The sequence below is a fragment of the Cutaneotrichosporon cavernicola genome (assembly GCF_030864355.1).
Source record: "Cutaneotrichosporon cavernicola HIS019 DNA, chromosome: 6".
Lineage (NCBI taxonomy): Eukaryota > Fungi > Basidiomycota > Tremellomycetes > Trichosporonales > Trichosporonaceae > Cutaneotrichosporon > Cutaneotrichosporon cavernicola.
This window is the reverse complement of record NC_083398.1, coordinates 1,938,033-1,964,755: the sequence shown is the minus strand read 5'-3', so window position 1 is coordinate 1,964,755 and position 26,723 is coordinate 1,938,033. Positions and strand designations below refer to the sequence as shown.

General features: G+C 59.7%; 12 protein-coding genes across 12 annotated transcripts; 7 read left to right on the top strand and 5 right to left on the bottom strand.

Annotated features, from left to right (window-relative positions):
- Positions 1 to 112: 112 nt before the first annotated feature.
- On the top strand, positions 113 to 1,171 carry CcaverHIS019_0607620 (uncharacterized protein; the record flags this gene model as incomplete). The annotated part of the gene is made up of 5 exons (XM_060603257.1): positions 113 to 365; positions 397 to 606; positions 637 to 755; positions 788 to 949; positions 983 to 1,171. 5 exons carry the CDS (start codon positions 113 to 115, stop codon positions 1,169 to 1,171), a joined length of 933 nt encoding a protein of 310 aa, XP_060459568.1.
- A 361-nt stretch (positions 1,172 to 1,532) lies between these two features.
- On the bottom strand, positions 1,533 to 4,431 carry CcaverHIS019_0607610 (uncharacterized protein; the record flags this gene model as incomplete). Its single annotated transcript, XM_060603255.1, has 8 exons — positions 1,533 to 1,865; positions 1,897 to 1,970; positions 2,003 to 2,113; positions 2,147 to 2,203; positions 2,235 to 2,940; positions 2,972 to 3,143; positions 3,176 to 4,133; positions 4,305 to 4,431. 8 exons carry the CDS (start codon positions 4,429 to 4,431, stop codon positions 1,533 to 1,535), a joined length of 2,538 nt encoding a protein of 845 aa, XP_060459567.1.
- A 418-nt stretch (positions 4,432 to 4,849) lies between these two features.
- CcaverHIS019_0607600 (uncharacterized protein) lies at positions 4,850 to 7,938 on the top strand (the record flags this gene model as incomplete). Its single annotated transcript, XM_060603254.1, has 3 exons — positions 4,850 to 4,926; positions 4,959 to 5,322; positions 5,356 to 7,938. 3 exons carry the CDS (start codon positions 4,850 to 4,852, stop codon positions 7,936 to 7,938), a joined length of 3,024 nt encoding a protein of 1,007 aa, XP_060459566.1.
- Positions 7,939 to 10,537: 2,599 nt separating this feature from the next.
- On the top strand, positions 10,538 to 11,075 carry RPS26A (uncharacterized protein; the record flags this gene model as incomplete). The annotated part of the gene is made up of 2 exons (XM_060603253.1): positions 10,538 to 10,633; positions 10,776 to 11,075. The coding sequence occupies 2 exons, from the start codon at positions 10,538 to 10,540 to the stop codon at positions 11,073 to 11,075; spliced, it is 396 nt and encodes a 131-aa protein (XP_060459565.1).
- A 373-nt stretch (positions 11,076 to 11,448) lies between these two features.
- On the bottom strand, positions 11,449 to 12,720 carry CcaverHIS019_0607580 (uncharacterized protein; the record flags this gene model as incomplete). The annotated part of the gene is made up of 4 exons (XM_060603252.1): positions 11,449 to 11,817; positions 11,954 to 12,066; positions 12,241 to 12,570; positions 12,603 to 12,720. The coding sequence occupies 4 exons, from the start codon at positions 12,718 to 12,720 to the stop codon at positions 11,449 to 11,451; spliced, it is 930 nt and encodes a 309-aa protein (XP_060459564.1).
- Positions 12,721 to 13,110: 390 nt separating this feature from the next.
- On the top strand, positions 13,111 to 13,941 carry TIM9 (uncharacterized protein; the record flags this gene model as incomplete). Its single annotated transcript, XM_060603251.1, has 3 exons — positions 13,111 to 13,176; positions 13,287 to 13,382; positions 13,843 to 13,941. The coding sequence occupies 3 exons, from the start codon at positions 13,111 to 13,113 to the stop codon at positions 13,939 to 13,941; spliced, it is 261 nt and encodes an 86-aa protein (XP_060459563.1).
- Positions 13,942 to 14,044: 103 nt separating this feature from the next.
- CcaverHIS019_0607560 (uncharacterized protein) lies at positions 14,045 to 17,434 on the bottom strand (the record flags this gene model as incomplete). The annotated part of the gene is made up of 8 exons (XM_060603250.1): positions 14,045 to 14,068; positions 14,164 to 15,112; positions 15,148 to 15,940; positions 15,977 to 16,374; positions 16,409 to 16,697; positions 16,735 to 16,932; positions 16,974 to 17,026; positions 17,064 to 17,434. 8 exons carry the CDS (start codon positions 17,432 to 17,434, stop codon positions 14,045 to 14,047), a joined length of 3,075 nt encoding a protein of 1,024 aa, XP_060459562.1.
- Positions 17,435 to 18,287: 853 nt separating this feature from the next.
- Positions 18,288 to 20,369, top strand: PBP2 (uncharacterized protein; the record flags this gene model as incomplete). Its single annotated transcript, XM_060603249.1, has 8 exons — positions 18,288 to 18,302; positions 18,594 to 18,624; positions 19,001 to 19,139; positions 19,194 to 19,389; positions 19,427 to 19,522; positions 19,575 to 19,690; positions 19,725 to 20,110; positions 20,146 to 20,369. The coding sequence occupies 8 exons, from the start codon at positions 18,288 to 18,290 to the stop codon at positions 20,367 to 20,369; spliced, it is 1,203 nt and encodes a 400-aa protein (XP_060459561.1).
- Positions 20,370 to 20,720: 351 nt separating this feature from the next.
- Positions 20,721 to 21,824, top strand: CcaverHIS019_0607540 (uncharacterized protein; the record flags this gene model as incomplete). The annotated part of the gene is made up of 2 exons (XM_060603248.1): positions 20,721 to 21,304; positions 21,482 to 21,824. 2 exons carry the CDS (start codon positions 20,721 to 20,723, stop codon positions 21,822 to 21,824), a joined length of 927 nt encoding a protein of 308 aa, XP_060459560.1.
- A 184-nt stretch (positions 21,825 to 22,008) lies between these two features.
- CcaverHIS019_0607530 (uncharacterized protein) lies at positions 22,009 to 23,118 on the bottom strand (the record flags this gene model as incomplete). Its single annotated transcript, XM_060603247.1, has 4 exons — positions 22,009 to 22,440; positions 22,522 to 22,629; positions 22,678 to 22,806; positions 22,867 to 23,118. The coding sequence occupies 4 exons, from the start codon at positions 23,116 to 23,118 to the stop codon at positions 22,009 to 22,011; spliced, it is 921 nt and encodes a 306-aa protein (XP_060459559.1).
- Positions 23,119 to 23,384: 266 nt separating this feature from the next.
- CcaverHIS019_0607520 (uncharacterized protein) lies at positions 23,385 to 25,679 on the bottom strand (the record flags this gene model as incomplete). The annotated part of the gene is made up of 6 exons (XM_060603246.1): positions 23,385 to 23,493; positions 23,525 to 23,600; positions 23,681 to 23,957; positions 23,989 to 24,087; positions 24,120 to 24,234; positions 24,274 to 25,679. 6 exons carry the CDS (start codon positions 25,677 to 25,679, stop codon positions 23,385 to 23,387), a joined length of 2,082 nt encoding a protein of 693 aa, XP_060459558.1.
- A 159-nt stretch (positions 25,680 to 25,838) lies between these two features.
- Positions 25,839 to 26,711, top strand: CcaverHIS019_0607510 (uncharacterized protein; the record flags this gene model as incomplete). Its single annotated transcript, XM_060603244.1, has 5 exons — positions 25,839 to 25,873; positions 25,931 to 26,260; positions 26,309 to 26,339; positions 26,370 to 26,492; positions 26,601 to 26,711. 5 exons carry the CDS (start codon positions 25,839 to 25,841, stop codon positions 26,709 to 26,711), a joined length of 630 nt encoding a protein of 209 aa, XP_060459557.1.
- Positions 26,712 to 26,723: the final 12 nt, after the last annotated feature.

Sequence of the window (26,723 nt, the reverse complement as noted above, 5' to 3'; positions counted from 1 at the left end):
GATGGTGGCTCGCCCACATACTTGCCACGCTGGTCGTAGCTGTGGCCATGTATTGGGCTGATATAACGACCTGCAAAGATCCATATCCGCCACTCTACCACCCTCATACAACATGGTCACGACCCAAGCCGCTCCGCCGTCACACATCACCCTGCCGTCGGGGGACCAGATGCCCTCCATGGGTCTCGGATGCTGGCAGTCCCCGCCCGAGCAGCTCTCGCGCGCCGTCACTCACGCTCTCGTCTCGGGGTACCGACACATCGATGGGGCCACAATCTACGGTAACGAGGAAGCGCTAGGCGAGGGCGTGGCGAAATCGGCCGTCCCTCGTTCCGAGATCTGGATCACGACCAAGCTGTGGAACAGTGAGTCTCAACCCGATTCCACTGACGGTAGCCGATCACCGGCCCGAGGACGTGCGTCCCGCGCTTGAGAAATCCCTCGCTGCCCTCGGGACGGACTACGTCGACTTGTGGCTCATGCACTATCCCTGCGCCATGGAGCCCGGGGACGACATCAAGGTCATCGACGTCGACTACGTCGACACCTGGAAGGCGATGGAGGAGTGTGTACGCGCCGGCCTCGCGCGGAATATCGGAGTTTCTAGTACGCCAATTCAAGAATGAGCTAACGAAGACTTCTCCAAGAGCGAGCTAGAACGTCTCCTAGCCTCAGCAACCATCAAGCCAGCACTTCACCAGCTCGAGAGACACCCGTACCTCCCCCAGAACGCCTTCATGGCCTTCCACAAGAAGGTAATCCCTCGAAAGGAAAATTCTGACAGTAGATCGGGATGCATGTTACGGCCTACTCGCCACTAGGGAACACGAACCCCTCTTACGGGGAGCAGAATACTCTTCCGCCCATCCAGGAGAATGAGACTGTCAAGCGTCTCGCCAACAAGTATGGTATCGCGCCCGCCAACGTCCTCATCAGTCTCCAGCTCTCAGTAAGTTCGGGGAGGAAGAGAGCTGACGCAAAGGAGTGGCACTCAGTCCTTCCCAAGTCTGTCACGCCTGAACGGATCGAGCAGAATCTCAATGTCGTCCAGCTCACACTGGAAGACATTCAAGCCATCTACGACAGTACAAAGGGCTTGCGGCACAGGTACTGCGACTGGTCCGAGGTCATTGGGTACAAATACTATGCGGACCTGGATGATTCTGATTAGGTTTCGGTTGATGCATAGTGTAGTTGGTACAGGAAACCATGCAAACAGCATGGAAGCAACGGGACGTCCGAGTGGTGAGCGGGGATATAGCCAGCAAAAACGGAGAAATGATAACGGCGTAGCATAACCAAACTGGATAATTCATCCCGCATGATTCATTTCATGTCTCGAAAGCAGAGTAGCATTCATCGGTGGATCGAATCTGATCCACCGCGCCGTTTTGTTACCGTCAGCTTTTTGCCCTTCTTGAACGATGGACAAGCGACTCGAACTGATCACGTGAGAGCCGTTCGGTTCCGCCATCGTCAGCATCATGATCAAGCTACTCAATGCCTCAGAAACGAATACAACGGAAATACAGTTACAACGAACTGGGCCCTCCAGCAAGCACACCTAGCAATACCCCCCTCGACTCGTCCATGATCCCCCTCCCCAGTGTGCCGAGCAGATACGCCGAGTACGCCAGAATTCCGTCACAGCGGTTCTTGCCTCTTGTGTGGGGCAGGTCAGCAGCGTCAACCCCCATGCGCGAGAGGTACGCGAGCGCGTCGCGGCGTGCGAGCGAGGGCTCGATTTTGATGTCCTCATCTAGGCCGTCGGCTCCTGGCGACGCGCGGATGATGTACGGTGCGTCAAAGGCTACTGGTCCATCGAGTGATGTCGAGTACGCCCAGATTACAAGCGAGGCAATGTACTGCTGTCAGCTTTTCCCAGTTAAAGCTCACAATACACCACGGGACAAGGCTCGGGGCGGTTTGGAATCGTACCTCGTGGGACCACTTGAACAGCTGCGTTAGGACTGGTGTGAGCAAATGCGCGGGGAACACTCACGCTCAATCGCCGTCGCACAGCTGTACGTCCCGTCCTCGCTGCGTGCCCACTGAGAAACGTAGGTGTTGGCGTTGACCCATTCGCCGCTGAGAACTGGTCGCCCAGCGATATCTGTAAAGTCAGAGCCGCTGTACCAACACTCACTTCCTGCGCCAGCGTAGATTCGCACAGCCTCTGTATCCGTGAGAAGTAGGATACAGCCTTTCGTCAGCTGTTTCTCGACACAACTCACCGAGGTGCGCAAGCGGCACACCCGACCAGAAGATGGGTCTGTCGATTTCCTCGCCGCTCCGTGCCGGAAGGCTGACATGCTGGCGCAAAGATTCGAACGCGCGGCACAGGAGGCTCTTCCAGCGCAAGATCTTTGTCTCGCGCACCATGTTCAAGTCGCCGAGGTCTCGCCACAGCAGGGTCCAGCAAACGCTGACTAGACCATGCAGCGTGATCCAGAGATGCGTCTCGGATAGGTTGGGGGGTACAGTTCCGCGCGCCGCGATCTCGTGCAGCGTCGCACGGAAGGAGGCGGGCTGCACGGTAACCCTCTGCGCAGTAGACCAAGCAAACGGGTCAAGCGCGTCCCACACGTCTTCCTGGCATGGCCAGTCGATCTGGACGGAGAAGAAGTGCACGATCAGGTAATGTCGGAAGAGGGCAGCGTTCTCGGTGTCCATCATGAACGCGAGCCACCCGACGCGCTTCCGCTCCTCTTGGGCCACCCATGCCAGCCAGTGATCGAGGGGATTTGAGGCGACGGGGCTTGGGTGCGGAGCGAATGTCGGGAGGAACGAGCCGGCCAGGCGCGCCATCACTATTGAGGACGAGTGGAAGATCTGTGCGACAGCGTGTTCCTTGACGCTACAGTACGAGCGCGAGAAGTAGTTGATGAGCAGGATTGTCATAATCGTATGTGGCGGGGCGCGGGGCTCGGCCTCGGCCATCTGCTGTCAGCGATACAATGGGGTTACGCACGTCGAAGACACGATTCCGCAGCCGCTTGTGTATCTTCATTGCAATTCGGAAGCCGGCGCGGTCGTCGGCGAACGCTGTGCCGATGCAGAGCATTGTGAGGAGGAGGTCGGGCGGCAGACGCCGGTATCCGAGAGACGGGCGGTGGACGATGGGATACAACGGAGCGAAGTTTCTGTCGTAAGTGGCGAAGAGGGCCAGACTCACAGGAAATATAGCTCCAGGTAGAGCTTCATCTGCGCAATGCTGAACGCTGAGGTAGAGAAGTATTCGCGTTCCGGGCCGTCGAACAGGTCACGCATATCTGAACGGGCTTGCTCGTCGATGAGGTCTTTAGGGGGAGGTAGACGCCAGCCAGCCTCGTCCCACGTCTCCGGGAATGAAGGAAATGGCGGGCCGCCACTGTGTGGTGCGCGGGTAGGTGAGGGCCGGGTATCTTCCTGGGAGGTTGACTCGAGTGATTCAAGCACTGTGCTCCGAGAGTGACGGGGGACGAGCTGATCCGCCGTCTGGTCGTCCCGAGACAGCCACTGTGTTTCGACATGACTGGCTTCCAGTCCAGTCAGGCCAACCACTGGACCTCTGGTCGAGACATTCTCGATGTTCGTCATGCTGAACAACCAGTTGAACAGGTGGTCCATGCTATTAGCGTTGGTGGGGTCGCCGAAGCCCATCTGCACCTCTGGCATGGGTGGGGTAGGGACCAGGATGCCTGGACCCGCATCGACGCTGTGGCCGCTATCGCTGTGCGTCAAGTAGTCAACGGACGGTCGCTGGACGGCGAGAACCGAGTCAAAGGAACTCAACGCCCTTCCAGATTCTACGTACGTGTCGGATGGGCGATGGCTATTCCAACTCCCTCCCGAGACTGGTGCTTGCTCATGCGGCGCCACGCGCGGCAGGTCGACAGCGTCCATGCTATCAGGAGTGACCATGATTGGCGGCAGAGACATGTTGAATGTGGATGAGCTTTGGCCATCGACATCGAGACCATCGAGACGCCTTCCCAGCCGGTGGTCATGTGGCGAAGTGGGCGGGCCCATCTCCATCTGCCCGTCGTCCATCCCGTCCGAATCCGAGGAGTGGTGGCTACTTGGGCCAGCGAGCAATGTATCCTCACGCGAGGTCCGACGAGTCCTCTTCCGCGAGTCCTTGCTGCGGACGTCTGCGTTGACATGGCTGTGTGACCGCACCCGCAACTCGTCAGCCTGCCGCAACTTGCACGACCCCGCAATATGCCTCCGGAGCACGTCTTGCCGGGCGAACCGCTTTCCACACCAGGGACACCTCGACTGCGGCCGCGTATCTTACATCAGCCCCGCCACAACGGACGCACGGTTCAGTTCATGCCTCTGCAGATAGTCGCGCCGAGTGTACTCCTTCGGGCAGTGGGCGCAGCGGTAGACGGACTCTAGCTCGTCGCGGCCCGAGTCGGACGCCGAGGCGAGCGAGCTCGAGTCCATTCTGTGGGCGTGTGGGGTAGACAGGTGGGGGTTGAGAGACGAGAGTGAGTGGGCGGTGACTAGCCCAGATCAGTGCGTTCAGATCGTATTCAACATGTGGACCCGGACGCCCACTGCCCACTGGTGTCACCTCGATTCATGTGCGAGATGCCGTGGTGTAGCCGTGGAATGTGGGTTCAGAAGTAGGGCTTAGTTATGAGCCAATAGAACCGCCAGGCCATGAAGAAATGTGGGCGTGTGGGCGTGTGGGCGCTCTTCTATCGTCTCTCATCACGTCCCCCACTCTGTTGCAGACTCGCCCACACCCGCAGCACCAGATGATGACCACGAGCATGTAGTGGTCCCGAGCGGCAATGTTTAAATCGCCGCTACGACCAAGCACCACTTACTCACCCCAGCTCTGTTCCACGCTGATCCAATGACCATCCCCATAGCTCCTTCACCCGACACCGACGCGCCGCTCCGCATCGGCGTCGACGTAGGCGGCACAAACACGTGAGCAGCGCGCGTTCCAAGACTGACACCAGTGACGCCGTCATCCTCGATCTGACCCCGGGATGCGTGAACCCCGTCCTTGCGGCGTGCAAGGCGCCAACGACACCCGACGTCACCCGTGGTATCCAGCAGGCAGTCGCGGCCGCGCTTGACCTAGCTTCGGTGGACCGGCGACAGATTCAAGCTGTCGCCATTGGGACAACGAGCTTTGTGAATGCCCTGATTGAGCGAGATGTCGCCAAACTCGACCGCGTTGGCGTGATCCGACTCTGTGGGCCTTTCTCACGCCTCTGCCCACCCTTCTCCTCGTTCCCATACGAACTGCGCGCTGTCCTCGAGGGTCCCGTATTCTTCGCCGCGGGCGGACTGCAGGTCGACGGCTCTGAGATCGCCTCGGTACGTTCTCCCCACATAAAGCGCTGACAGCAGGTGGACCCGCTGGAGATCCGCGCCGCGTGTGCCGAGATGGCGCGCCTCGGCGTTCGCTCGGTCGCTATCTCCGGATGTTACTCGCCCATCGACACCGTGTACCGTCAAGAGGAGCTAGTGCGCGATATTGTTTCCGCCGAGCTACCAGGCGCATACGTCACCATCTCCAAGGACGTGGGGAACATCGGGTTGCTCGAGCGCGAGAACGCCTCGATCCTCAACGCAGCACTCCGCACCTTTGCAGCCCGCACCGTGAAGGGCTTCCAGGAATCAGCTGGGGCCCTTGGTCTCACATGCCCCCTCTTCCTGACGTCTAATGACGGTACACTCATGACGTCCGCGCAGGCCGTGCGTCTGCCCATCCGCACGTTCTCGTCCGGCCCGACCAACTCGATGCGCGGTGCCAACTTCCTCGCTGGCCTGAAGGGGGCTCGCGCTCGCGAGACGGCCCTCGTCGTCGATGTGGGCGGTACGACCACCGAGGTCGGCGTGCTCCTTCCCACCGGCTTTCCGCGACAGGCAGGTGCGTTCCACCAGCTCTGTGGGGTGCGGCTCAACTTTCCCATGCCGCACGTCGAGTCCATTGGTCTCGGTGGCGGGTCGCGTATCCGCAAGAACGGGGACAAGACTAGCGTCGGACCAGATTCTGTCGGATACCGTATCACCGACGAGGCACTGTGTTTCGGAGGTAACACGCTCACGGCGACCGACATTATCGTCGCCGCAGGCAGGGGCGACGGCGTGGGTGAGCCGAGCCTCGTCACCCACCTCCTTCCGGAGGATATTGCAGCCGCCCAGACCCGCATGAAGACCATGATCGAGCTAGTTGTCGACACTATGAAGACGAGCGCCGCCGACGTCCCGCTCTACCTCGTCGGTGGAGGGGCCATTCTCGTGCCCGACCAGCTGCACGGCGTCAGCCACGTCTACCGCTTCCCACACTATGAGGCTGCCAACGCCGTCGGAGCTGCTTGTGCTCAGATCTCAGCCGTCGTCGATACGTTTGAGGATACGAGCACCAAGTCCATCGCTGAAGTACAGCGCCTCGTCGAGGCGCGTGCCGTGCAGCGCGCAATTGAAAACGGTGCCGACCCTGCCAGCACGGTCGTCGTCGAGAGCGAATCCATCCCCATCGCATATACCACGGGGCGGTGCCGATTCTACGTCAAGGCCGCTGGCGAGTGGACAGGGACGGCTCTTCAGGCCGATGACTCCTCCGACGAAGACGAGATGCCACAGCGTTCATGGGACGCCACTACCCCTGTCATTCCCGCCACGGCCGCCAACGGCAGGCATGCGCTCCCCGTCGCAGACCCTGTCCTCACCGCTCCCGACATCCTCGCGTACCGCCCTCACGTGCAGCGAGGCGAGTGGACACTCTCGGAGCTGGACCTCGAGTGGATCGCAACGGGTTGCTACATCCTCGGCACGGGTGGTGGTGGCAATCCCGCTACGACAATGCTTGCCGTGCGCGAGCTCGTGCGCAGCGGTGCGAGGGTGCGCGTAGTGGACATTGACTCGCTGGGCGCCGACAAGTCCGTGTGCTGGGGCGGCGGCATTGGTTCACCCGAGGTAGTCCTCGAGCGCCTGGACGGAGGCGATCCCGCCGCGGCAATCACCGCCCTCCTCAACTTTATGGGCACGACCAACTGTGCCGCCCTCGCAGCTCTCGAGATCGGAGGCAGCAACGGCATGTTCAACATGCTCGCCGGGTCCAGCCGCTACCTCGACCTGCCCATTGTGGATGGGGACTTTATGGGCCGCGCCTACCCTACTGGCTGGCAGACGACTGTGCAGGTCATGGATTCTGGCGAGCGCGCCGAAATGACACTCCCGAACGCCATGGTATCTGGTGACGGCTCTAACATGTTCATGACGACCGCCAAGCATTACAAGGACGTGGATCGGGTTCTTCGCGCAGGCTGCATCGAGATGGGAACACACGCCAACGTCGCTTGTCGACCTCTATCCCGCGCGTTCTGCCAGGACAGCCTCGTACGAAACACGGTATCGCAGAGTTGGCGCCTTGGCCGAGCCGTCGCCTTGGCTACAAAGCAATCCAACATCGGCGACGTCGGACGTATCCTCGTGGATGCCGTTGGTGGACGCGGGGCAGCGCGCGTTCTGTTTGCCGGCAAGATCACCGCTCTCGGCAGGCACATTTTCAAGGGCCACACATATGGCGAGATCACGATCACTGCTCTCGCTGCTGATGAGGACGACTCGGGTTCGGGTTCGGGTTCCGGTTCGGGCCAAGCGTTCCACGGCACGATGAAGATCCCGTTCAAGAATGAGAACTTGCTTTGCCGACACGTCCTCCCGTCAGGGGAGGAGGAGGTTGTTGCCGGCGTACCGGATCTCATCTCGGTCCTGGATGCGCAGAATGGTCTGGCCCTCGGTACGCCAGAATACAAGTACGGTCAGCGGGTGGTCGTGCTTGGTATGGCCGCTGCGCCGCAGTGGACGGGGACCCAGAGGGGTCTCGACCTCGGTGCACTGCCTGCGTTCGGGTACGACATTCCGTATGTGGCGCTCGGGGAGTACGTGCGGCCCATGAGCGTCATTGAGGAGTATGGCGCATAGTGAAGAGGGTTGGTTAGCAGGTGGCAGTTGTAAGCTCTAGTTACCATGTCATGATCTTCTCAGGACGGCATTAGCCTTATTTGCAATCAGAATAAACTGCATGCTACAGAGACTGCCACAGTACAACGTCGTCCTCACTGCTGTCCATCGTGTTTTCGGGGATCTCAGGAGTTTTGGGGCTTGTTCAGTAGACGTTGAACCACCCGCAGGCTGATGACTACGAAGCTCTTTTATCCCCGTTACGAATCAGCACATCCATGTGCATTGTCGGGGTTGAGGAGTCTGCAGGCTGAGTATCTAAGACCAAGGGTGGCGGTTTAACGACTCATGACTATGCTTGACCCATTCGAAAAGACAAATAAAGGCTCTCTGGATGGGTTGTGAAGGCAATCTTCGTTGTCTAGAGTGAATGGGCGATACTGTACATCGATTCGGTTGAACATGTGCGCCTTCTAAAGGGCCGAGTACTACAACAGAGGGGCTACTCGCGTCCGCGATCTTCGGGTTACGACTTAGGCACTCCCGGTGACGAGGAGTGGTGTCTTGGTACTTTGCTACAGTTGCCCGTAGCGTATTCGGGGGTTAGTTGACGGGGGACACTTCACAGTGAGGCAGCTGCCCCACACCGCCACACTAAGTATGCCAGGCCGGATAAGGCCGTACAGTATTGTGGCTCGGACTTGCATGGTGGCGCGGATTGAAATCGAGCTCGATGTTGTTTTGGAGAAGTTGGTAGTGATCACGAACGTAAGCCACCCCCGCCCGAATATTGATCTTCGTGAGTCACCCTCTTCGTTCTGCGTTGTCTTAGCTCCATCACACCCTCCAAGCCAGGTTGTGGCTACGGTGCAGATTCTCACACTCCGCCACTACCCATCGTTTTCCTCACGCTAGATCAATATGTAGGACAACCCGAAGGGGGGCTGGAGGATGCGCAGGTCGCCAACCAGAGAAAGCTCAAGGGAGAGGGTGGGGTAGGATCCACCGCGCAAGAGAATGGATCCAAGTGCGTGTTGTCATCGTAAAGCAAATTGTGTGGTTGGCGGAGATAACGACAGGCACATTCCTCGGAGTGACTCCGCTCCGCTCACTCCACACATGACCACTACTGAGGTGATCTTTCATCACCACCACTCCGCTCTCCTCCCTCAGAACAATGTCGACAGAGACGCTCTGGTCTTACCCAGAGGACGTACTCCACGTCCTAGCCCGACACGTCCCTTACCCAACTCTGGGCATTCTAACGCGCATCAATACCCTCTTCAACAGGATCCTGACCCCGCACCTCTACCACACAATGTTGATTGACGACAAACACCGCGGTCCCCGCCTCCGTCGCGCCCTCAAATCCCCCTCCGCAATCCATACCCGCATACTATACGTGGACGGTGGCCACAGCTGTGACGAATGCCACGCGGCCGGAGCACCCACGCTGCCGAACCTAAAGCGCGTCATTCTATCCTTTGACCGCGGCGCCTCCCTCCACAAAGACAGCGTATGGCCCGACGACCCGTGTCGCACCCTCTCTCGTGTCCGTCCCGATGTTATCGTAATAAGAGTACGCAACCACCTCGTACACGACGTGTACCCCTTCCTTAGGCATCATATGCCAGCTGCGATATACGAGCACGCCGAGATTGTCGTCTCGACTCTGATTACCGACCACCCATACCGCGCCCCATCTCAAAGAGGTTGGAACGGGCGCGCGACACAGATCCTCCTCCCCGGACCCAGTTTAGATGCGGCCTGGCAACGCCTAGATAACCTGGCAATCCAAGTCGCCTCCAACTCGAATTCTAATTCGGAGTTGACGTTGGTCGGCGTCGAAGCATACCCCCGATCCAAGAGGCAGGAGACATTACCCGACAAGGAGGTGTCCAAGGTATCTGAAGAAGAATACGTTCAGGAGGCGCAGGACGGGGAAGATGCGTTCCGGACCGAGGTGGAACGACAAGTCAGGATATTGGCGGTGGAGATGGAGCCGGATCAGGTTGAGCGGATGGTGGAGGAGCGTGTGGCTGGTCTAAGACTCGTTACGTTAGGTCAGTATCTGCGCCAGCAAGAGTGGATCGGTGAGGTGCCGCCTAACATTGCCTCGGAGGTGCTAGCTACAACGGTAGTGCAGCAATGAGAATGCATGAGTCTCCTGGTATAGCTGGTATTTGGCTACATCCTACATTCTGACGTACGTGGATGAGACGGAGGGGGACCACACAAAAAAGCCACGTGACCAACTCAACCTCCACCCTGCCGTTGCCCGAATCCATTTGATTCCGTGGCGATTTACAAACTCCGAAGACCACGTGTCTTAGCGCCGACTGGTAGGTGACGGATCCTGAATTCGAGCTGGGAGGGGAGGGGGGGGGGGGGGGGTTGGGTTGTTAGTCGACCTCGATAGGTGGCCAACCTCTTCTTCTAACCTTCAAAACACTATCACAGTGGGTATCCACTCGGAGTAGAGCACAGCGAGCGGCATCGACACAGCGACGACGACTACCTCAACCCCATTCCCCTCGGCATCTTTTCATCCTCACTCTACCGCTCGCTGCGACGACTCTCTCTCTGGATCTAGATCATTGGACGCACTCTGACAGCAGAAATGACCAAGAAGCGCAGGGGAAACGGCCGTAACAAGAAGGGACGTGGACACGTCCGCTTCCTCCGCTGCTCGAACTGCGCGCGCGCGGTTGCCAAGGTGAGCCGATCCGAGGGCAGAGTGCAGGTGGTGTGGTGTGCAGGTTTGGCAACTTGCAAGGTGGAACAGTGGAGATGGAGAGTGCAACCCACCTGCACTTGCCCAGGCGCAAACCTCGCTTAAACTTGATCTAACCCCCCAGGACAAGGCCATCAAGCGCAACTCGGTCAAGAACATGGTCGAGGCCGCCGCGGTCCGTGACCTCTCGGAGGCTTCCGTGTACGCCGAGTACGCGCTGCCCAAGCTCTACATCCGCCTGGTGTACTGCGTCTCGTGCGCCATCCACGCCAAGATTGTGCGTGTCCGTTCGGACAAGGTCGGCGCCATCAACGGCCGCAAGAACCGCGCCCCGCCTCCCCGCGCCATCTTCAAGGACGGCAAGCGCGTCAACCCTGCCGTCGCGGCCGCCATTGCCGCCAAGCAGGCCCAGCAGACTGCTTAGGTTGGCGTTAGGTTCGGGACTCGTAGCGTGATGAAGTTCCTTCACTGAGCATTCGAGGGCGAGCGACGAGCAAAGAGGTCGCCAATGGAGTCAGCAGTGAGCGACGATGGAGGTCAGCGTCAGCGGTCGTGGCGTTTGGCGCGCCGTGGTGTCTCCGGCGGAGAACTGCAGTGTCGACAATTTTTATCGAGGTCATCGAGGACTGAGGTCATCGAGGACTGCAGCGTCGACAATTTTCATCGAGGTCGTCATCTTGGTCGTGCCGTCTACTTCGACAGCTCACCAATCTCCCTCCAAGTTGGCAGGTTTTCCTCGCCCTTGCCAGCATCAGATCAGCTCGCACCTGGCCCACACTAATGACATAGTACATACACTACAGCTCACCGTTTGCAACGCGCACATCAACCTCCCTCAGATGCGCTACACAGCACCCACCCACGCTCCGTTTCCCAACAGACCGATACTTGCGCGGCTGTTTACACCCCTTTGCCGCGCACAACATATTGCCCTTGTCAGACTCGATGCGCGGGCCATCGCCAACAGCGATCCACTCGTCCCGCCCAGCCTTGACGCCGACGCGTAACACCACATCCTCACCGGCCAGAGACGAGACCCACCGCACGCTGTCTGGAACCGGCCGTTTGACCGGTGATACTTGGCCGCTGCGGGGTGTGTCCGTGTCGTCTAGCTTGGCGCGAGAACGGCCGGTTTGTGCGCGCAAAAGGCGGTTGATAGTTTGGTCCTGGCGTCAGCGAGCGGGGCGAGCGAAAGACGAGACGAGACGTGAGCGATGCAATCATATGTGGACCACCGTGGACCAACTCTACAGATCACGGCCGAGCTGGCACTCATGCCCAGCACCCACACCCAACACTCACCTGCTCGTCCTGGAGCCGCTGCTCGTTCTGCCGCTTACGACGGCGCGCCATCTCCTCGCGCTTCTGAAGACGCTCGGCCTCGGTGAGCTCGGGCTTGGGCTTGGAGAAACCGTCTTTGTGTCAGCTTGTTCGAGCGACCTCCAGCGTGCGAGCTAAGGCAGAGATATGAGCGCTCCAGCCCAGTGCGAGGCAAGGCAGAGATATGAGCGCTCCTAGCTCTCCGCAAGGCAGACGTCCTTGCCTCCACCATCTTCCTCTTCTCTCCCTCTCCATCACTCGTCACTCACCCGGCAACACCATCAAATGACTATCCCCCTCCGTCAACCGTGCCCTCTGCCTAGCCGTCATCTTACTAGGACTCGGCCCTCTACTATCCGCAACCTCAAACTCCTCCTCCTCCTCCACAACCTCCTCCTCCTCCTCAACATCCTCCTCTCCTTCATCATCCAACTCATCCTCCTCGCTCTCCTCCTTGCTAGCCTGTGCCTGAGCCACCGCCCTCGCGGAAGCCTTGATCGCCGCCGTCCGCGTACTCCGCTGCGGCTGTGGCTTCTTGGCCGCCCGCGCAGGCATGCGCAGCTTGATCTTGGGCGCCTCAGCTTCCGATTCAGACGCGGCTGACGTTAGCGCCGTCAAATGGAGGACATACCAGAGTCCACGTCCATGTCTAGGTCGTCGTCCAGTTCGTCGACGCCGGATCCACCGGAACTGTCACTCTCGATCACGCGTTGTGCCCGCCGTGCTGCGGCTGTGACTGTTGGTACCATGTTGTGGGTGGGTGGGAGAAGGCAAAGACTGTGAGCTGTGAGGCTTTGGTTGTGAGTTTGTGTACCACTTGAATGCTCAGTGACGCCAGGCACGGGTGGAGGGATCGTTCTGCTGGGGTGACCGCTTTACACTCCAATCTCCACTGAGACAGTGAGTCGCTCCATCTCTTCCTTCAATTACGATGCATGCATCATGTGTCGTACTAGCTAGCTAGCTATCCATTGCAGTCTCTCTGATATGTTCTTGTATCACCCCATGCAAAGTGGAGTGGGATCTGTGGGAGGGGGATATCGGACATTGTACCAGCTATCACACCTGAATTTTCCTCGGCTCTGGCTGTATCAATCCCAATCACAAACTACCAACCACCCACTTCGCCACCACCAACCATGGATTTCTCCCAGTTCAACGCCGCCGAGCAGGCGCACATGTCCAAGCTCATCGAGCGCAAGCAGGTGCGTATCGTCTCTGATGGGGACCTCGTCCGTTCATTCTTCCCCCTCTCTTCTCATCCATCTCGCCCTCTTCTCATTCACTCACAATACGCCCACAAGCTAATCCCCAGATGCAGGACTTTATGCGTCTCTACTCGGGTGTTGTGGAGCGGTGCTTCAACGCCTGCGCTCAGGACTTTACCTCCAAGGCGTTGACGAGCAATGAGGTGAGTCGGGCGAGCTGCGCAGCGAGCCGGGGCGAGAGGCTATCAGCGAAGCGGGGACGACGAGGCGGGGGCCAAGCCCGGCCGAGGTGTTTGGAGGAAGGCGGGAGTGGCGAGGCAGCAAGAGGATGTTGGTGGGGAAGGAAGAGGAAGAGGAACAGAGGGGTCGGCAAGCTCTCACTGTCGAGGGTACAGCCAAGCCATGTGGATGGACAGACTGTCGACTCGGAGTCAAGCGTTGAGCCGGGTGCGGGATAGTGGTCGCGCGCTTCGCAGGGCAGGTCATTCTGGCCTCGTCTCAATTGTGAGGCGAGGGAGATCAAGTACGATGGCTCTCCCTCTCTCGCCCCTTGCCGATATACACTTGCACCACCCGCCTTGTTGCCTGTTGCCTGTTTACTGTATACACACACGCACAGCATCGCCTCGAACCGCTTTGCTCACCCCGCTCGGCTAACCCCAGACCACCTGCGTCAACAACTGCGCCGACAAGTTCCTCAAGCACTCTGAGCGCGTCGGCGCCCGCTTTGCCGAGCACAACGCCGAGCAGATGAACCAGTAGACGCATGTATCATATTGTGGCTCCTCTCCTATGTCACAACTGACATTTCATGACAATGCATATGAACGAGACAGCTATATACTGATGCGCAGGTGGATGGAGGTTACTTGCCCGTGGCGCGTTTGTTCTGCTGTCAGCGGCGTCCAACAAGTATTACGCCCCCCCTTGGGAGGCTTGCCGACTCCGGCTCGCCGCTCGCCAAGAGCTCGCGCGCTCACTCACCCTCCAACTCATGTACCCCTCCCTGTCCTCCTCCCCCGCGATGCGGCGTGTGCGTCGTTGCATAGGCTCCTCCGTGGCGGCCTCGAGGCCCATCTGGATACAGCGGCGGTGGAACCCGCCCTCAAGTTCGGTCCACCACATCTTGAGCGTACGATGCAAGTCTAGTTCTCGCCTTCCTCGCGGATTGAGCCAGTTGAACAACTCGTGCAACTGTTCCGGCGTATCGTAGACAGCCCACTCGCCTGGAGCCAGCTTGGCCTCGCCCTCCTCTTTTGCGCGCTTGTCCGCGATCTCGGCCGCAGATTTCTCAACACCAAGCCCCTGAGTTGCGTGTGGCAGCGCACGGCGACTCAGCTCAATGTCCAAGTCCTCCGCGCCTTGAATGTACAGCCGGCCCGTGCCCCATACGATCTTGCCGTCATTTAAGAGGGGCGCGCTGCCAAGCCCGTCGAGCCACCAGACGCGGTTATGATACCGGTCCACGCCGAGTGGACGCGCGCGTAGCGTGTACAGATGCCGCCGGAAGTCACGCTCAATCTCGTGCAGTTTAATCTTGAGAGCGGCTTCCTCGTCCTCGAGCCGCTTGCGGTCCGTAGCGAGTTGTCGCGCCTCTGCGCGCGCAGCCTTGACTTCTTGTCGTTCCTTGGCGGCGGCCGCGGCTTTCATCGCCTCCTCGGCCTCGCGTTCAGCTGCACGCTCCCGCATAGCCCGCCGCCGCGACGCAGCTGTGTTTACCCGCTCTGGCATGGGGGAGGAGATGCGCGATGGGCTATCGTCGCCTGCTGCCGAGTCGAGCTCGTCGTGCTCCGTGTTCGTCGCGGTGCCGTTCACAAGCCCATTCGGCGACGCAAGCCGACTCTCGGACGGCTCGTCCTTGGCCTCGCCGGCCTCGCCGTCCTCGTCGTCCTTCTTCTCGTCCTTGGGCTCCAGCGCTTCCCGCTCCGCCTGCCTGCTGTCAGTTACTGCTAGCACACGCTGACTTACACCCGCTTATAGTCGCGGCGCGCCTCCTGCTGCTTCTTGCGGACCTCAGTGAGCTCCGCCGTCGCGTCCTCCATAAAGTCGCGCACGACCCCCGTCTGCGCCACGAGCTCAATGAGGAAGTCGATGATGTCTAGCTTCTGCGTAAAGTGCATTTGGTTGTATCGCTTCTCCACCTTGGCGGGTATCAGGCCAGAGGCCGTGTTCTGGGTCGGGCCAGTGGACCATGTTGGTCGCGTAGGCGCGGGCTTGTTCTCGAACGTGAGGAACAGGACGAGGTCGAGATAGCTTGGGAATGACTCGAGCGTCGCGCGTTCCCACAAACAACCGATGAGCACCTGCTCCCACCCCTTGCGGCCGTCCCGGAACAACAGGTCCTTCTTGGCCCACGACTCGGCCATGGGCCCGACTACTGGCCGCAGAGTCTCAGCCGTCGCGCCCTTGGTGCCCTCCCAGTAGTCGATGTCGTTCTCCGGCACGATACCCGTGTACTGCAAGGGGAGTACTGGCTCGTTGCCGGCTTTGAGGTCGTTAGCGAGTGCCTTGAGGAGCACCGAGTGGATCTCGACGAGTAGTGGTGGGGCGGTCGTCCACTGGTCATTATGGTAGAGTGACTGTTCAAAATCGTCTATTGTGAATGACGAGAGCCCGAGCGGCTTGCCCATGACGTTCATGAAACTCCACACCATGAGGAACTTTTCAAAGTGCTCGCCAAACGGCAGGTCACGGTTTGGCACGGGTTTGACCTCGATCCGGCCTGCCTGCTTGTCCTTCTCCTGGTACTCCAAGAGGAAGTCTGGTGTCAGCTATCCTCAAAGATCTAAAAGCTCACCCTCAATGGGATACTTGATGCCGCGCGACACCTTCTTCTTGACCTCCTCCTGCTCCTTCGCCTCAGCCTCCTTCTCCTCCTGCTTGATGCGCTCGCGGTCCTCCTTGCTGAGGCCCTTGCTGGAGCGCTTCTTCTTGGCCGGCTGCTCTGACTCGGTGTCCTCGTCGTCGTGTGTGATGCCTAGTCGTTCCTCGCGGTCGCGCTTTCGCCGGTCCATCTGGGCTTCACGGTGTGCGATAATCGCCGCTCGAAGCTCGTCCGTCATCTCGGTGGGAAGCCCGTACTTTAATGCGATGGGTTTCTTCACAATCCACGGCGAGTAGATGGCAGCGTCGCGGCTCACGCAGTCGCGAATAAAGCGCTTGAGCATTGCGCGCGAGTAGTTGATGCGATCACGCCTGCTGTCAGTGGAAACACTGCAAGCACACTCACGAAATCTTGTCCGCCTGCACCTCCATCACACTGCCGCCCCACTTTTCGTCACCCTCCTTCTCTTGTGGGCTGTCGGCGTGCTCGCCCTCACCACCCTCTTCAATCAGGCGAACCTGGTAGAAGTATTTCATAGGGTCGTCGACCTCAGTCACGTCCTCTGGCTCCATGTTGAGGTCCATGGCGTACGGGTGGAACGGGGAGCCGCCCGGTGGGGGTTTCAAGTCCTTTGGCGGGAATGTCTTGACGACACGCGCGAGGTACTTGTCGCCCTGGACATCGACAAAGACCTCTGGGTGGGTCAGCATTGCTTTGAAGCGCCAACCTACTCTCATCATCAAAGAAGCGGTTCAGGAAGCGGTCGTGGACCTTGTCGGCCAGCGTGTCGAGCTTGCCCTCGACCTGGAAGTGGACCGACTGTAAGACGGCCTTCTTCAACGGTCGCGGGAAGCGCGCATGGAGCTGCTTGACCTCGCGCTGCTCATTGTACAGCGCGTCAAAGTACGACAGCGCCGACTTGCCGGTTACTGAATGGTTAGTTCGCGGTGGTTTGCAAACCTCCACCCACCTTCACACTGGAATACCTGCTGGTCGTAGAATGCGCGCCGCTGTGCATACGTCCTGATCCAGTCAGCTGGATCCTTTGACGAGCACCTACTCGTAATCCAAGAAGATCTCGCCTGTCTCTGGGAGGTAGAAGCAGTCGACATTCTTGACGCGGTATCCCGGGACTGGCCCACCATGCGCTGGTGGAGGTTGCCCGGCACCATTCGGTGCGCCGTTGGCCTGCAGGCTTGCGCGCGGGTTCTTTGGGATGGGTGCGGAAAGTGTTGGGTCTTGAAGGACTGACATAAGCTTGTCGAGCTGCGTCTCGTCGTCGTTGGAGTCCTTGAGGTGCTGGTCGTGAGTCTCCGATCCCGGTGCGGACGCGTTGAGTGACTCTGCATGGGTCGCGTTTATGGGCTGCACGATGGCGGATAGGGATGGGAGGGGGTGCATGTGCACCGGCTTGCGCTTGAGAAGCGGCATGGTGGGCGTGGAGAGCTTGCGATGTTGGTGTGGTCAAAGTTAGGCTAAGGGATTAGGATTTGTTTTGCCCGACCACTCGGCAACTGAGCTGGCTCTGCCACACGGACGAGAGTGGCGCCTGGTTGTCACAAGATCGTGATGGTGAGGGCGCACACAAGGGCAAATACGGACAAGCGGGGGTTGGATGTTGGCCGGCGGCGGCGAGAGGACGGAGGTGTGAGTGGTCGAGTCGGGATCGGTTATGCAGGTGGTGGTGAGTGCAGGGACGCGATGAAGTCGCAATGTAGGGACCTGTGACGGGGTTGCGAGTACTCGAGAGGGGTCTAGGATGTGGATGAGACAGAATGTGTAGATGATGGATAACAGAGAGGATGGGGTTGAAAAGAGAGAACAACGCGCGGACGAGTGAGACGAAGGGGATGAAGGGGGGGGGGAAGGAGGGGGGGAGGTTGGGGCAATGGCGCTTCGGGCTACTGGCATCACCCAGGCGGGGTGGGGGTTACTAGGCAGGGCCCACACACAAGTCGCCTCACTTCATGACTATCAACTACGCCACCTAGCTCTCTCGCTAGGCCATAAATCCCCATGTGAGTAGATATGTGTGTAAGGATTCCGTATTTGTTTGATTGATGAATGCATGCATGATGGTTGGGTAAATAGAGGAGATTGTTGTTGTTGGATGCGTTGATGAAGGGCTGGGTGGAGGATTATTGTCAAGCGGAGATGGGATGGCTCATGTCCGATCAAACATGCAAACAGTACGCGTCATATCCCTCCACTCTACCATGCTATCACTTGAGCAACATGCCACCGAGGACCACGTGGATTAAACACCGTATCCCCGACAAGATCAATGACCTCCACCATAGTGCGTCACCAAGGCAAGGCAGCGTACGGTGAGAAAGCAGGGGAGTCGCACGGTGGGGGTGGAGCTTGGGGTCCAACGATAGGCCAACCAAAGCCACAATAACGCCCACCACTCGAACCGCTCATCATCAATTCCATCATCCTCGCCATCCATCTGGCATTTATCAACGTCCACATCCACTCTTCTACCCTCCTCCCACCCCCACCCCTTCCCCTCCCCCTTCCCCCCGCCCCCATTCCCCCCATTCCCCCATCCTCGCCCCTCTCGTCCACCTTCAACTCCATTCACAAGCTCCCCCAACACGCACCTTCCTCGGTCGCTTGTGAGTTGCGTTTCTCGCGTCTCTACTTCCACATTCCCTCCACCTGACCTTCCCTCCGTTCGCCCATTTGCATCTGCTCTATCCTCGACCCCCCCACCACCACCCACCACCTACCACCTACCTCTCACCATCTGTACGGCGCGCGCCCCTCCTCCGCCTTCTCGGCCCTTGCGATCGTCGCCCTCACGCATCACGCATTCGACTCCACTCCACATTGTGCCCCCACCCTCGCGTCCCCGTTCCCGTCCCGAACCCCGACCCACCCGCACCTATACTCCGTATTTTGTCCTGGATCCGCTCTCTGGCGTCATTACCGTCCCACTGACAGAGTCCCAACCGTGTTACTTGAAACGCGCAATGTCGGACACTCCAGCAGCCAACAAGCGTCCCGCTTCACCTTCCCTCGAAAACAACACGGTCAAGCGCGCACGTGAGGACTCATCTCCCTCGTCTCCCAAGAAGGACGCTGCCAAGCCCACCGTTGACAAGAAAAAGATGGACGACAATGTCGAGACGTACGTTGGGCTGACCTTGCGTTGTAACATTCCTCGACCTTTACTCACATTCAGTGGCAGCACCGGTGATGCCGGACCTTCGACTGGCGCGACTATCTCTGCGCCTCCCACCTCCATTCCCGCGACCCCAGCCAAGCCTTCGGGAGACTCGAACCCCACGGCCCAGCAGATTTCGATGCGCGCTCTGATTGTCACCCAGGACGCGTCCGTCATCATCGGTCGTGCTGGTGCTCACGTCAATGAGATTAGGGTACGGTTTATAGAGCAATCAGTGACTGACCGGGCAGGAGAAGTCTGGTGCCCGTGTGACCATCTCCGAGTCGATCCCTGGCAACCCCGAGCGGATATTGAACGTCTTTGGCGCTCTCGACGCCGTCTCCAAGGTGGGTAGAAGACTCTACGAAAGAAGGACGGAAGGTGCGCTGACTTGTCCAGGCGTTCGGCCTCATCGTCCGCCGCATTAACGACGAGCCTTTTGACGTCGCGTCGGTCCCCGGCTCGCGCGCCGTCACTATCAAGTTCATCATCCCCAACTCGCGCATGGGCAGCGTGTATGTGTGCTGAGTATTCCAGGCTGACATTCAGCATCGGCCGCGGCGGCTCCAAGATCAAGGAGATCCAGGACGCTTCGGGTGCGCGTCTGAACGCGTCCGAGGTCATGCTCCCTGGCTCGACCGAGCGCGTCCTCTCTGTGTCGGGCGTCGCGGACGCGATCCACATCGCTGTGTACTACATCGGCACGATCCTTCTCGAGTACCAGGAGCGCAACCCCGGCCCTCCTGGCGGTGCCTACCGCCAACAGCCTGGCGGCTTCCAGCCACCCACGAGCGGCTACAGCGCTCCTCCTCACCGCGGCAGTACCAGCAGCGGCAGTGGCGGCGCTGGCGCTGGGGCCGGCGGAGCGCCTCCTCCTCCTGACGCCGGCTCGCAGACACAGCAGATCTTCATCCCCAACTCGCTTGTCGGCGCCAGTGAGCAGTCTAGCACTGCCAGCGCTAACCAGCAGTTATTGGAAAGGCCGGTGTCAAGATTAACGAGATCCGCGCTCAGTCGCAGTGCCAGATTCGTGTCACCGAGCCCGGAACGGCGCCCGGCCCGGGCCAGGTCGCCAACCCGGATGAGCGTCTGGTTACCATTACGGGTCAGCCCAGCAACATCAACATTGCTGTACAGATGCTCTACCACCGCTTGGAGTCGGAGAAGGCCAAGGCTGCTCAGGGTGGCGTCTAGGCAGAAGAACTCTTCGAGCCGCCACTATGCCCTTTTCCTTCCCCCAGACTCGTCTCCCTCTCCCGAGCCCTCTCCCCCCGTTTCCGTCCCAGTCCAACACCCCTTTCCCCTCCCACCAAAGCATCGAGCGATTGATGATATTGTGCTATCTAGGTAGCAGGGGTTTTCAGCTATAGCAGTATGGATGAGTAGTATGGAATGTCTAGCAGCCAAGTACGTCACTCTAACCTCCACTTTGCGCCTCCACTTGCGTCCTGCATCACGGGGATGTCGTTGTCAGACGCCACTCTTTGGATCTGTGCTTGTCAACATCCTCCATCTGTCGACTGTTCACTGGCCGCACGACACACGATGGAGACGTCGAATGGCGACCCAAGCTCTCCGGACGAGCCTACACGCCTCGGCCTCGACACGCTTCCGCCCGAGGTCCTCGAGGTTGTGTTCGGATACCTCCCTCGCGCCGATTTGGCCACTGTTCTCGGGGTAAACGCGCGTCTCTTGACGACGGCGTATCCGATTCTGTACAAACACCTATGGCTCGGCGCGCATCTCCCCTCCTTCCGTCCCGGAGTGAGGGGTCTCAATCCACTAAACTACATCCACTCGGTGCACGTCGCGCAACACGACCCCTCGGAATGTTCCTCCCTCCCTCCCTGCTCTTCTTCGGGGTCGATCCTCTCTCTCCCATCGTCATCCCACCCCAACATCCGCGACATCTGCCCTCTCACGCGCCTCGGATTCTCGACCATCGTAATCCGCAACGCGCCCCTCCTCTACCACCGCGTCACGTACTCGTTCCACGCCCTGTCCGTCCCCCGCGCCATCATCGCCTTCTCCCCGGACTCGGCGGTTGTCGGAAGTAATTTTAAATTCGAGGTGTCGCCCGACGGCCCCAACGGCTTCCTGCGACGCATGCCCAACGCCGACACGGCCGTGTGGGTCTTTGCGGCCACGTGCTGGCGCCCCAGTCCGCGGCCGCGCAACAGTCTGTCTTGTTTGGGGGAGGGAGGGGGAGGGGGAGGGGGAGGTGGGGGAGGGGGGGGAGGGGGGGGAGGGGGAGAAGAGGAAGGATGGGGAAAAGAAGAGGGAGAAGAACTCGCATACCTCTCCAGAACGTGGGTTGGCCGGCTGTTCTCGCCGCCCGTTTTCGACGCGCTTCGCCGGCGATGTCCGGCCCTGCGCACGCTCAGTATCGTGAATGTCGAGGCGCTGGATCCTGTCGCGGTGGTCCAGCATGGCGACAACGTTGGTCCGGTCGTGAGGCGCTGGATTCGTACGGTGGTGCGCAGGATGGATGGGTGGGCGTACCGTGACACAGGGGGACTGGATGCCCAGGACAATGCCCAGGAAAAGGTCACTGTGCGATGTCTCGCTCTAGACGAGTTTATCAACGAGGAAATGAACCGGGGCACCGATCGAGTGACCCGCGACGAGGTCGAGAGCTGGTTTGAGTAACCCGTATAATACGATAGTACAAGTAATGCATCCTGCGCCGTGGGCCATCAGAGGCATGTGGTGCAAACAGCGTCCTGCGGACAGCACTGCTCCGTCGTGTCTTCGTCTAACCCACATCACTACCTCTGGTGCTCCTCAGTGTTCATCAACCTGTACAACTCTACGTGCCAGCCCAGCTCGCCAGCTACTTGCCCAACTTGTTCCCCTGTCCCCACCGACGCTGGTTCCAGTATCCCTCGTCCGAGTCCTCCCCATCCGAAGACGGGTACTCGTGCTGGAACTCTTCATCTTCCCCATGGGCAGCAGCGAAGGTCATATTAGGCGCAGTGTGGGGATGCGTCGCCCGCGCACCAGCACCCCGAGCCTCGCGTCTGGCAGCCTTGGCCCGCTCCTCGGCCTCCTCCCGTTCCTCCTGAACCTTGCGCTCGTGTTCGGCCTTTGCTTCGGCCTCGGCACGCACGTCCCGCACAACGCGCTCACGTTCGACCCGCTCACGGACCACGTTGCGGTCATCTTCGATTTGGCGCTTGGCGGCGGCGATGCGCGCGGCTTCTTCGGCTTTGTGGCTGGTTTTGGAGAGGTTGCTGCCTGTTACGCGGGATTGGAGGTCGGGGAGCTGGCATCAGGTAAGGCATGGGGGCGGGGGTCGGTTTAGTTGGTGGGAAACGACGAGGAGACAAGGCGGAGAACCACTCACAGCCTCACGCAACACGTCCGTCGCGATCCCAAGCTCATACATCCGCCGGTCCGACTGGTCGAGCACAAAGCTCTGGACAAAGTTTGCCGTGTATACGCGGAACCCCATCTGACATCAGCACTTGGTTGTGGGAGGCAAAGGGAGGCAAGGGCGCACCATGACGAGGTACTCGCGCCCGCCAGGGATGGCGAGGACCTTGTGCTTGAGCGCGGCGTTGTCGCTTTTGAGGGAACGGAACTTGGGATCAGGCGACGACTGGATGTTGCTCGCGATCTTGACGAGGGTCTTGGGTTAACGAGCGCGGACAACTCCCCCTCTCCTGCCTAATCTCCGCGCGCCACTCACCTCAACACAAGTCGCAGCCTGCCGATACCCGCTATCGCGAACGATCGTACGCTGCAGCACCCGCGCCAACTCGCGTTTCATCTCCCGTTCCTCGCGCTCACTGGGCCGAGTCCAAGCCTTAGGCAGATGGCGCGGTGCGGGGATGAGAGACGCGTTCGTGCCAGATGATACCGAGTCAACTGGAGCAGCGTCAGGAGGAGGGGCCAGACGGGCCTGGATGGCCGCGAGGCGACGGGCGCGGTCGTATTCCATTGTCAAGTCGAGTGTAAAGTGTTAGGAAGAGTGTGTAAAGGGAAGAAGGAAGAGTGGGCGTTGAGTGACGCGTGTGGGGCCCATCAGCATCCGGCGGGAGCAATTGGGTGGCAACTCGTCCTCTCCAGCGACATTGAGAAAGATGGGGAAACATGCATGATCGCGAGGTTGTTCTGCTTGCTATAATGGCAGCCAGTTGGCCAGAAGATCAGAAGAGCTATTGAAAGAAGTGCATGAGGTGTACCAGTGAGGTGTCTGTGACGAGTCTACAAAAACTCGATGCCCATGCCGACACTGAAGCCCCGCGCTAGGCGTTCGCCCTTGCGCGCGATGAGCGGCATCGAAAAGTTGAGCTCGATACGGAGCGGGTCGAATCTGGATCAGCTGCAGCCAGAACAAGACATACCGGTAGAACAGACCCACGCCGACAGACAGCGACGGGCAAGTGTAGAGCTTGGCCATGTTCTCGGCAAAGTTGCGCGCTGAGGTTAGCACAAGCAAGTAACTCTCACTACACTGCTTGCAGCGCATCCTCGCCTGCAACTCGCGCACCCGCACTCACTCTGGTCATACCGCAGCACCTTGCCAACGTTCATGAACGTGTGCAACTTGAGCGGCCAGTGTTCCTTGTTCGGAATAGGCCCGATCATGCTCACGCCCAGCGCGTATGCCAGGTCTCCGCCCAGCGAGTCCGTCTTATCGCTCATCCCTAGTCCGCCGACCTTGAATCCGCGCACCGAGTTCGGACCGCCCAAGAACGTCCGGTCGGGGAGGTAACTCTTACCCTCGCCCTTCCAGAGGGGGTAGAGAAGCGACGTGAACGACGACACGGAGACGAACTGGGTCAGCCCTTGCTTTTATGCGACTCACGACATTGGAACCAGGGAAGATAGGACGCGAGGTCTGGCTCTGTGTCGTGCTCTTGAGGAAGTGAGCAAACTCCGAGCTGCCGGGTAAGCCGGCATATTCCTACCATTAGCACATAAATGAGTGGATCTCACATGCGTGGCCTTGAGCAGGCGCCCGGCTGTGGCACACCACGGGTCGTCGCGGGTATCGCTTGTCCACGAGTGTGAGATTGACGCCTTGGTCGAGGGAACAGCTTGCTCTCGGATTCTTGGGTCAGCTTCCTAGCATGAGGCATGAGGGACTCACGAAACGCTAGCCTTGGGCTGAAGATGCCCAATCTCACGCGAGACATATTCGTACACCAAATCATGGTTACCCCATGGCGTCAGTGCGGCGAGCTTGAGTCTCCCGCCCTGGGCCAGTTCGCGGTGGCTCGCAAACGCCGTGTTGTCCCGGTCAAGGCTGAACGCCGACACCTGGAAATTGAGGTATGGCGATGCGAGAACCGGAACCCCAAGGGAGGCCTGGAACGCTGAACGGGTCTTTGTCCCGAGACTGGCGTTGAGTTCGAGTGCCTCACCACCGCCAAGCGCGTTACGTATACGCGCAGTGACGTTTCCGCCGCCCTCATTACCGCCAAACTCGGTGCCGGCCTTGAGGAAGAGCCGGCCCCGTTCCCGGAGAGACAGGACGAGCTCGATCTCGTCAGGATTGCCAGAGGGTGAAGGCTCGAGGCGTACGCCCGTGTGCGCGGCATCGAACACGCCAAGCTGATCAATATGCGCGAGCATATACTTGGTGCTCAGGAGAACTTCATGCAGCGTCTCCCCCTTCGGTGGGACACCGTACAGCCACGCCGGCCAGGTGGGCTGTAAGAACGGCCTGAGCATGGCGTCGATAAAGTCGCGCCTGGTTGTCGGGGGAGGAGGGGAAAGGCGGATGGAGGTCACGCGCATGGGACGTTCCATGTTCCCCCACACGATCTCGCCGACAGACTGCGGAGCCGACTCGTACTCGCCCCTCAGGCGGCGCTGGAACTCATCCTCTTGCCATGCCGAGACTTTCTCGTGGTCCTGCTCAGCTACCGGGCGGTCAGAACCCGGCTCACTCGCGCTCCGGAAGATTGACGCGGCGAGGGGAGGGTTCAGCTGCGCCGGCGTGGCCGCCAGGTCGCGCTTCAGTTGGGCTTCGACGCGGGCCGCGTCCTCGGGCGAGAGGGTCGGTTTGGGAGGGGGAGGAGGGGGAGAGGGCTCCTCGACCGGGACAGCCTCGGGGACGGGCTTGTCCTCGGTCTCGGCCTTATTCGCCTTGGTCTTCTTGGCCTTCTTCTTCGTCTTCTTCACTTTCTCCTCGGGGGTATCGGAGGGGGCTTGAGAGACGGGTGCGGAGGGAGCGGGAATGTCGGCGGTAGGATCGGAAGGAGTGGCCTCGGGAGCGGCCTCAGCAGCGGCCGCTGGCGCTTCAGGAGGCGCCGGCTGCTCGCGGTGCTCGGGGATACGCCGCTCCGCAGCCTGCTTCAACCGGTCGCCGCGCGCTGACGCAAACAGCGCAGCAGCGGAGGGTGGGAGCTCCTGTTCGGGCTGTGCTGGCGCGCTCGGCTCGACAACCTGTGTCGGGCCAGGCGGTGCAGGCGGTGCAGGCGGCGCCGGTAACTCGATGTCGACCTCGGCGATCTCGGCCGTCGGCGGACCGCCTTGAGCGTTTGCGTCCATTTTGTAGGTGAGGAAGTGAGGATGACGGAATGTTCCAAGTTGATTCAAGACTCAAGTTCCAAGTTGACAAGCTCGGAAGGAGACTGGCCGGACTAGAACTCGGGGCTCCAGAAAAAGTTGGTTTGGCCTTTGGTTTTGGTATTCAACACTTTACCATCCATGAGCACCGACAACTTGCCAGACTCCAACGAAGGGTACGGTACGAGGGAGTACTGGTGAGTCAGTCGTACAATGGAAGGAGCTGATGAAAGGGAGAAGCGGTACGCGGCCGAGCCGGAGGGGTACCACTTTGACTGGATCCTCAAGCCCAATTACCTGCTTGACCTCGTTCGCAATCTCACCGACCAGAAAACGGACTTGCGCATTCTCATGCTGGGATGCGGGAATTCGCTGCTGTCCGAGGTGCTGTACGACGCTGGGTATACCCAGATTGTGAATATTGATTATTCGGCCGTCGTGATCCAGCAGATGAAGGAGCGGCATGCCGAGCTTCGACCGCTCATGACGTGGCTCGAGATGGATGTTACCGACCTCAAGTTTGGAGAGGAGTTTGATGTGGTCATTGACAAGGCGACGATGGAGTGAGTTTTGAATCGTCCTCTTCCACCACCCTAGGAGGCTAACCCCAGCGCAATGCTCACGACCAAGGGCGACCCATGGGTGAGTCTCAGTTGGGCCAGCTGACCCCAGAACCCGCCGGAGAGGGACGTGATCATGGCAACCAAGGAGGTCGACGAGGGACTGAGGGTGTTGCGCAAGCGTCCCGGGTCCAAGTTTATCTACTGGACGTGGTTCGCGGGACCGTTCCGGAGGGTGAGTCAAGGAGGGAGGAGGGAGTAGGGAGGGGCCAGGGACAGAGACTCGTCGTCGTTGTCGTCGAAAATTTAGGCCGAGTTGAGTGGAACGCGGCGCTGACCCCAGCGCTACTTTGAAAACCGCGAGGGGTGGAAGTTTAGCACGCGCGAGGTCGGCCCACCCGAGGGCTTTGACTACTACCAGTACCTGCTCGAGTATGAGGGGGCGGTGGCATAGATGGCAATCAAC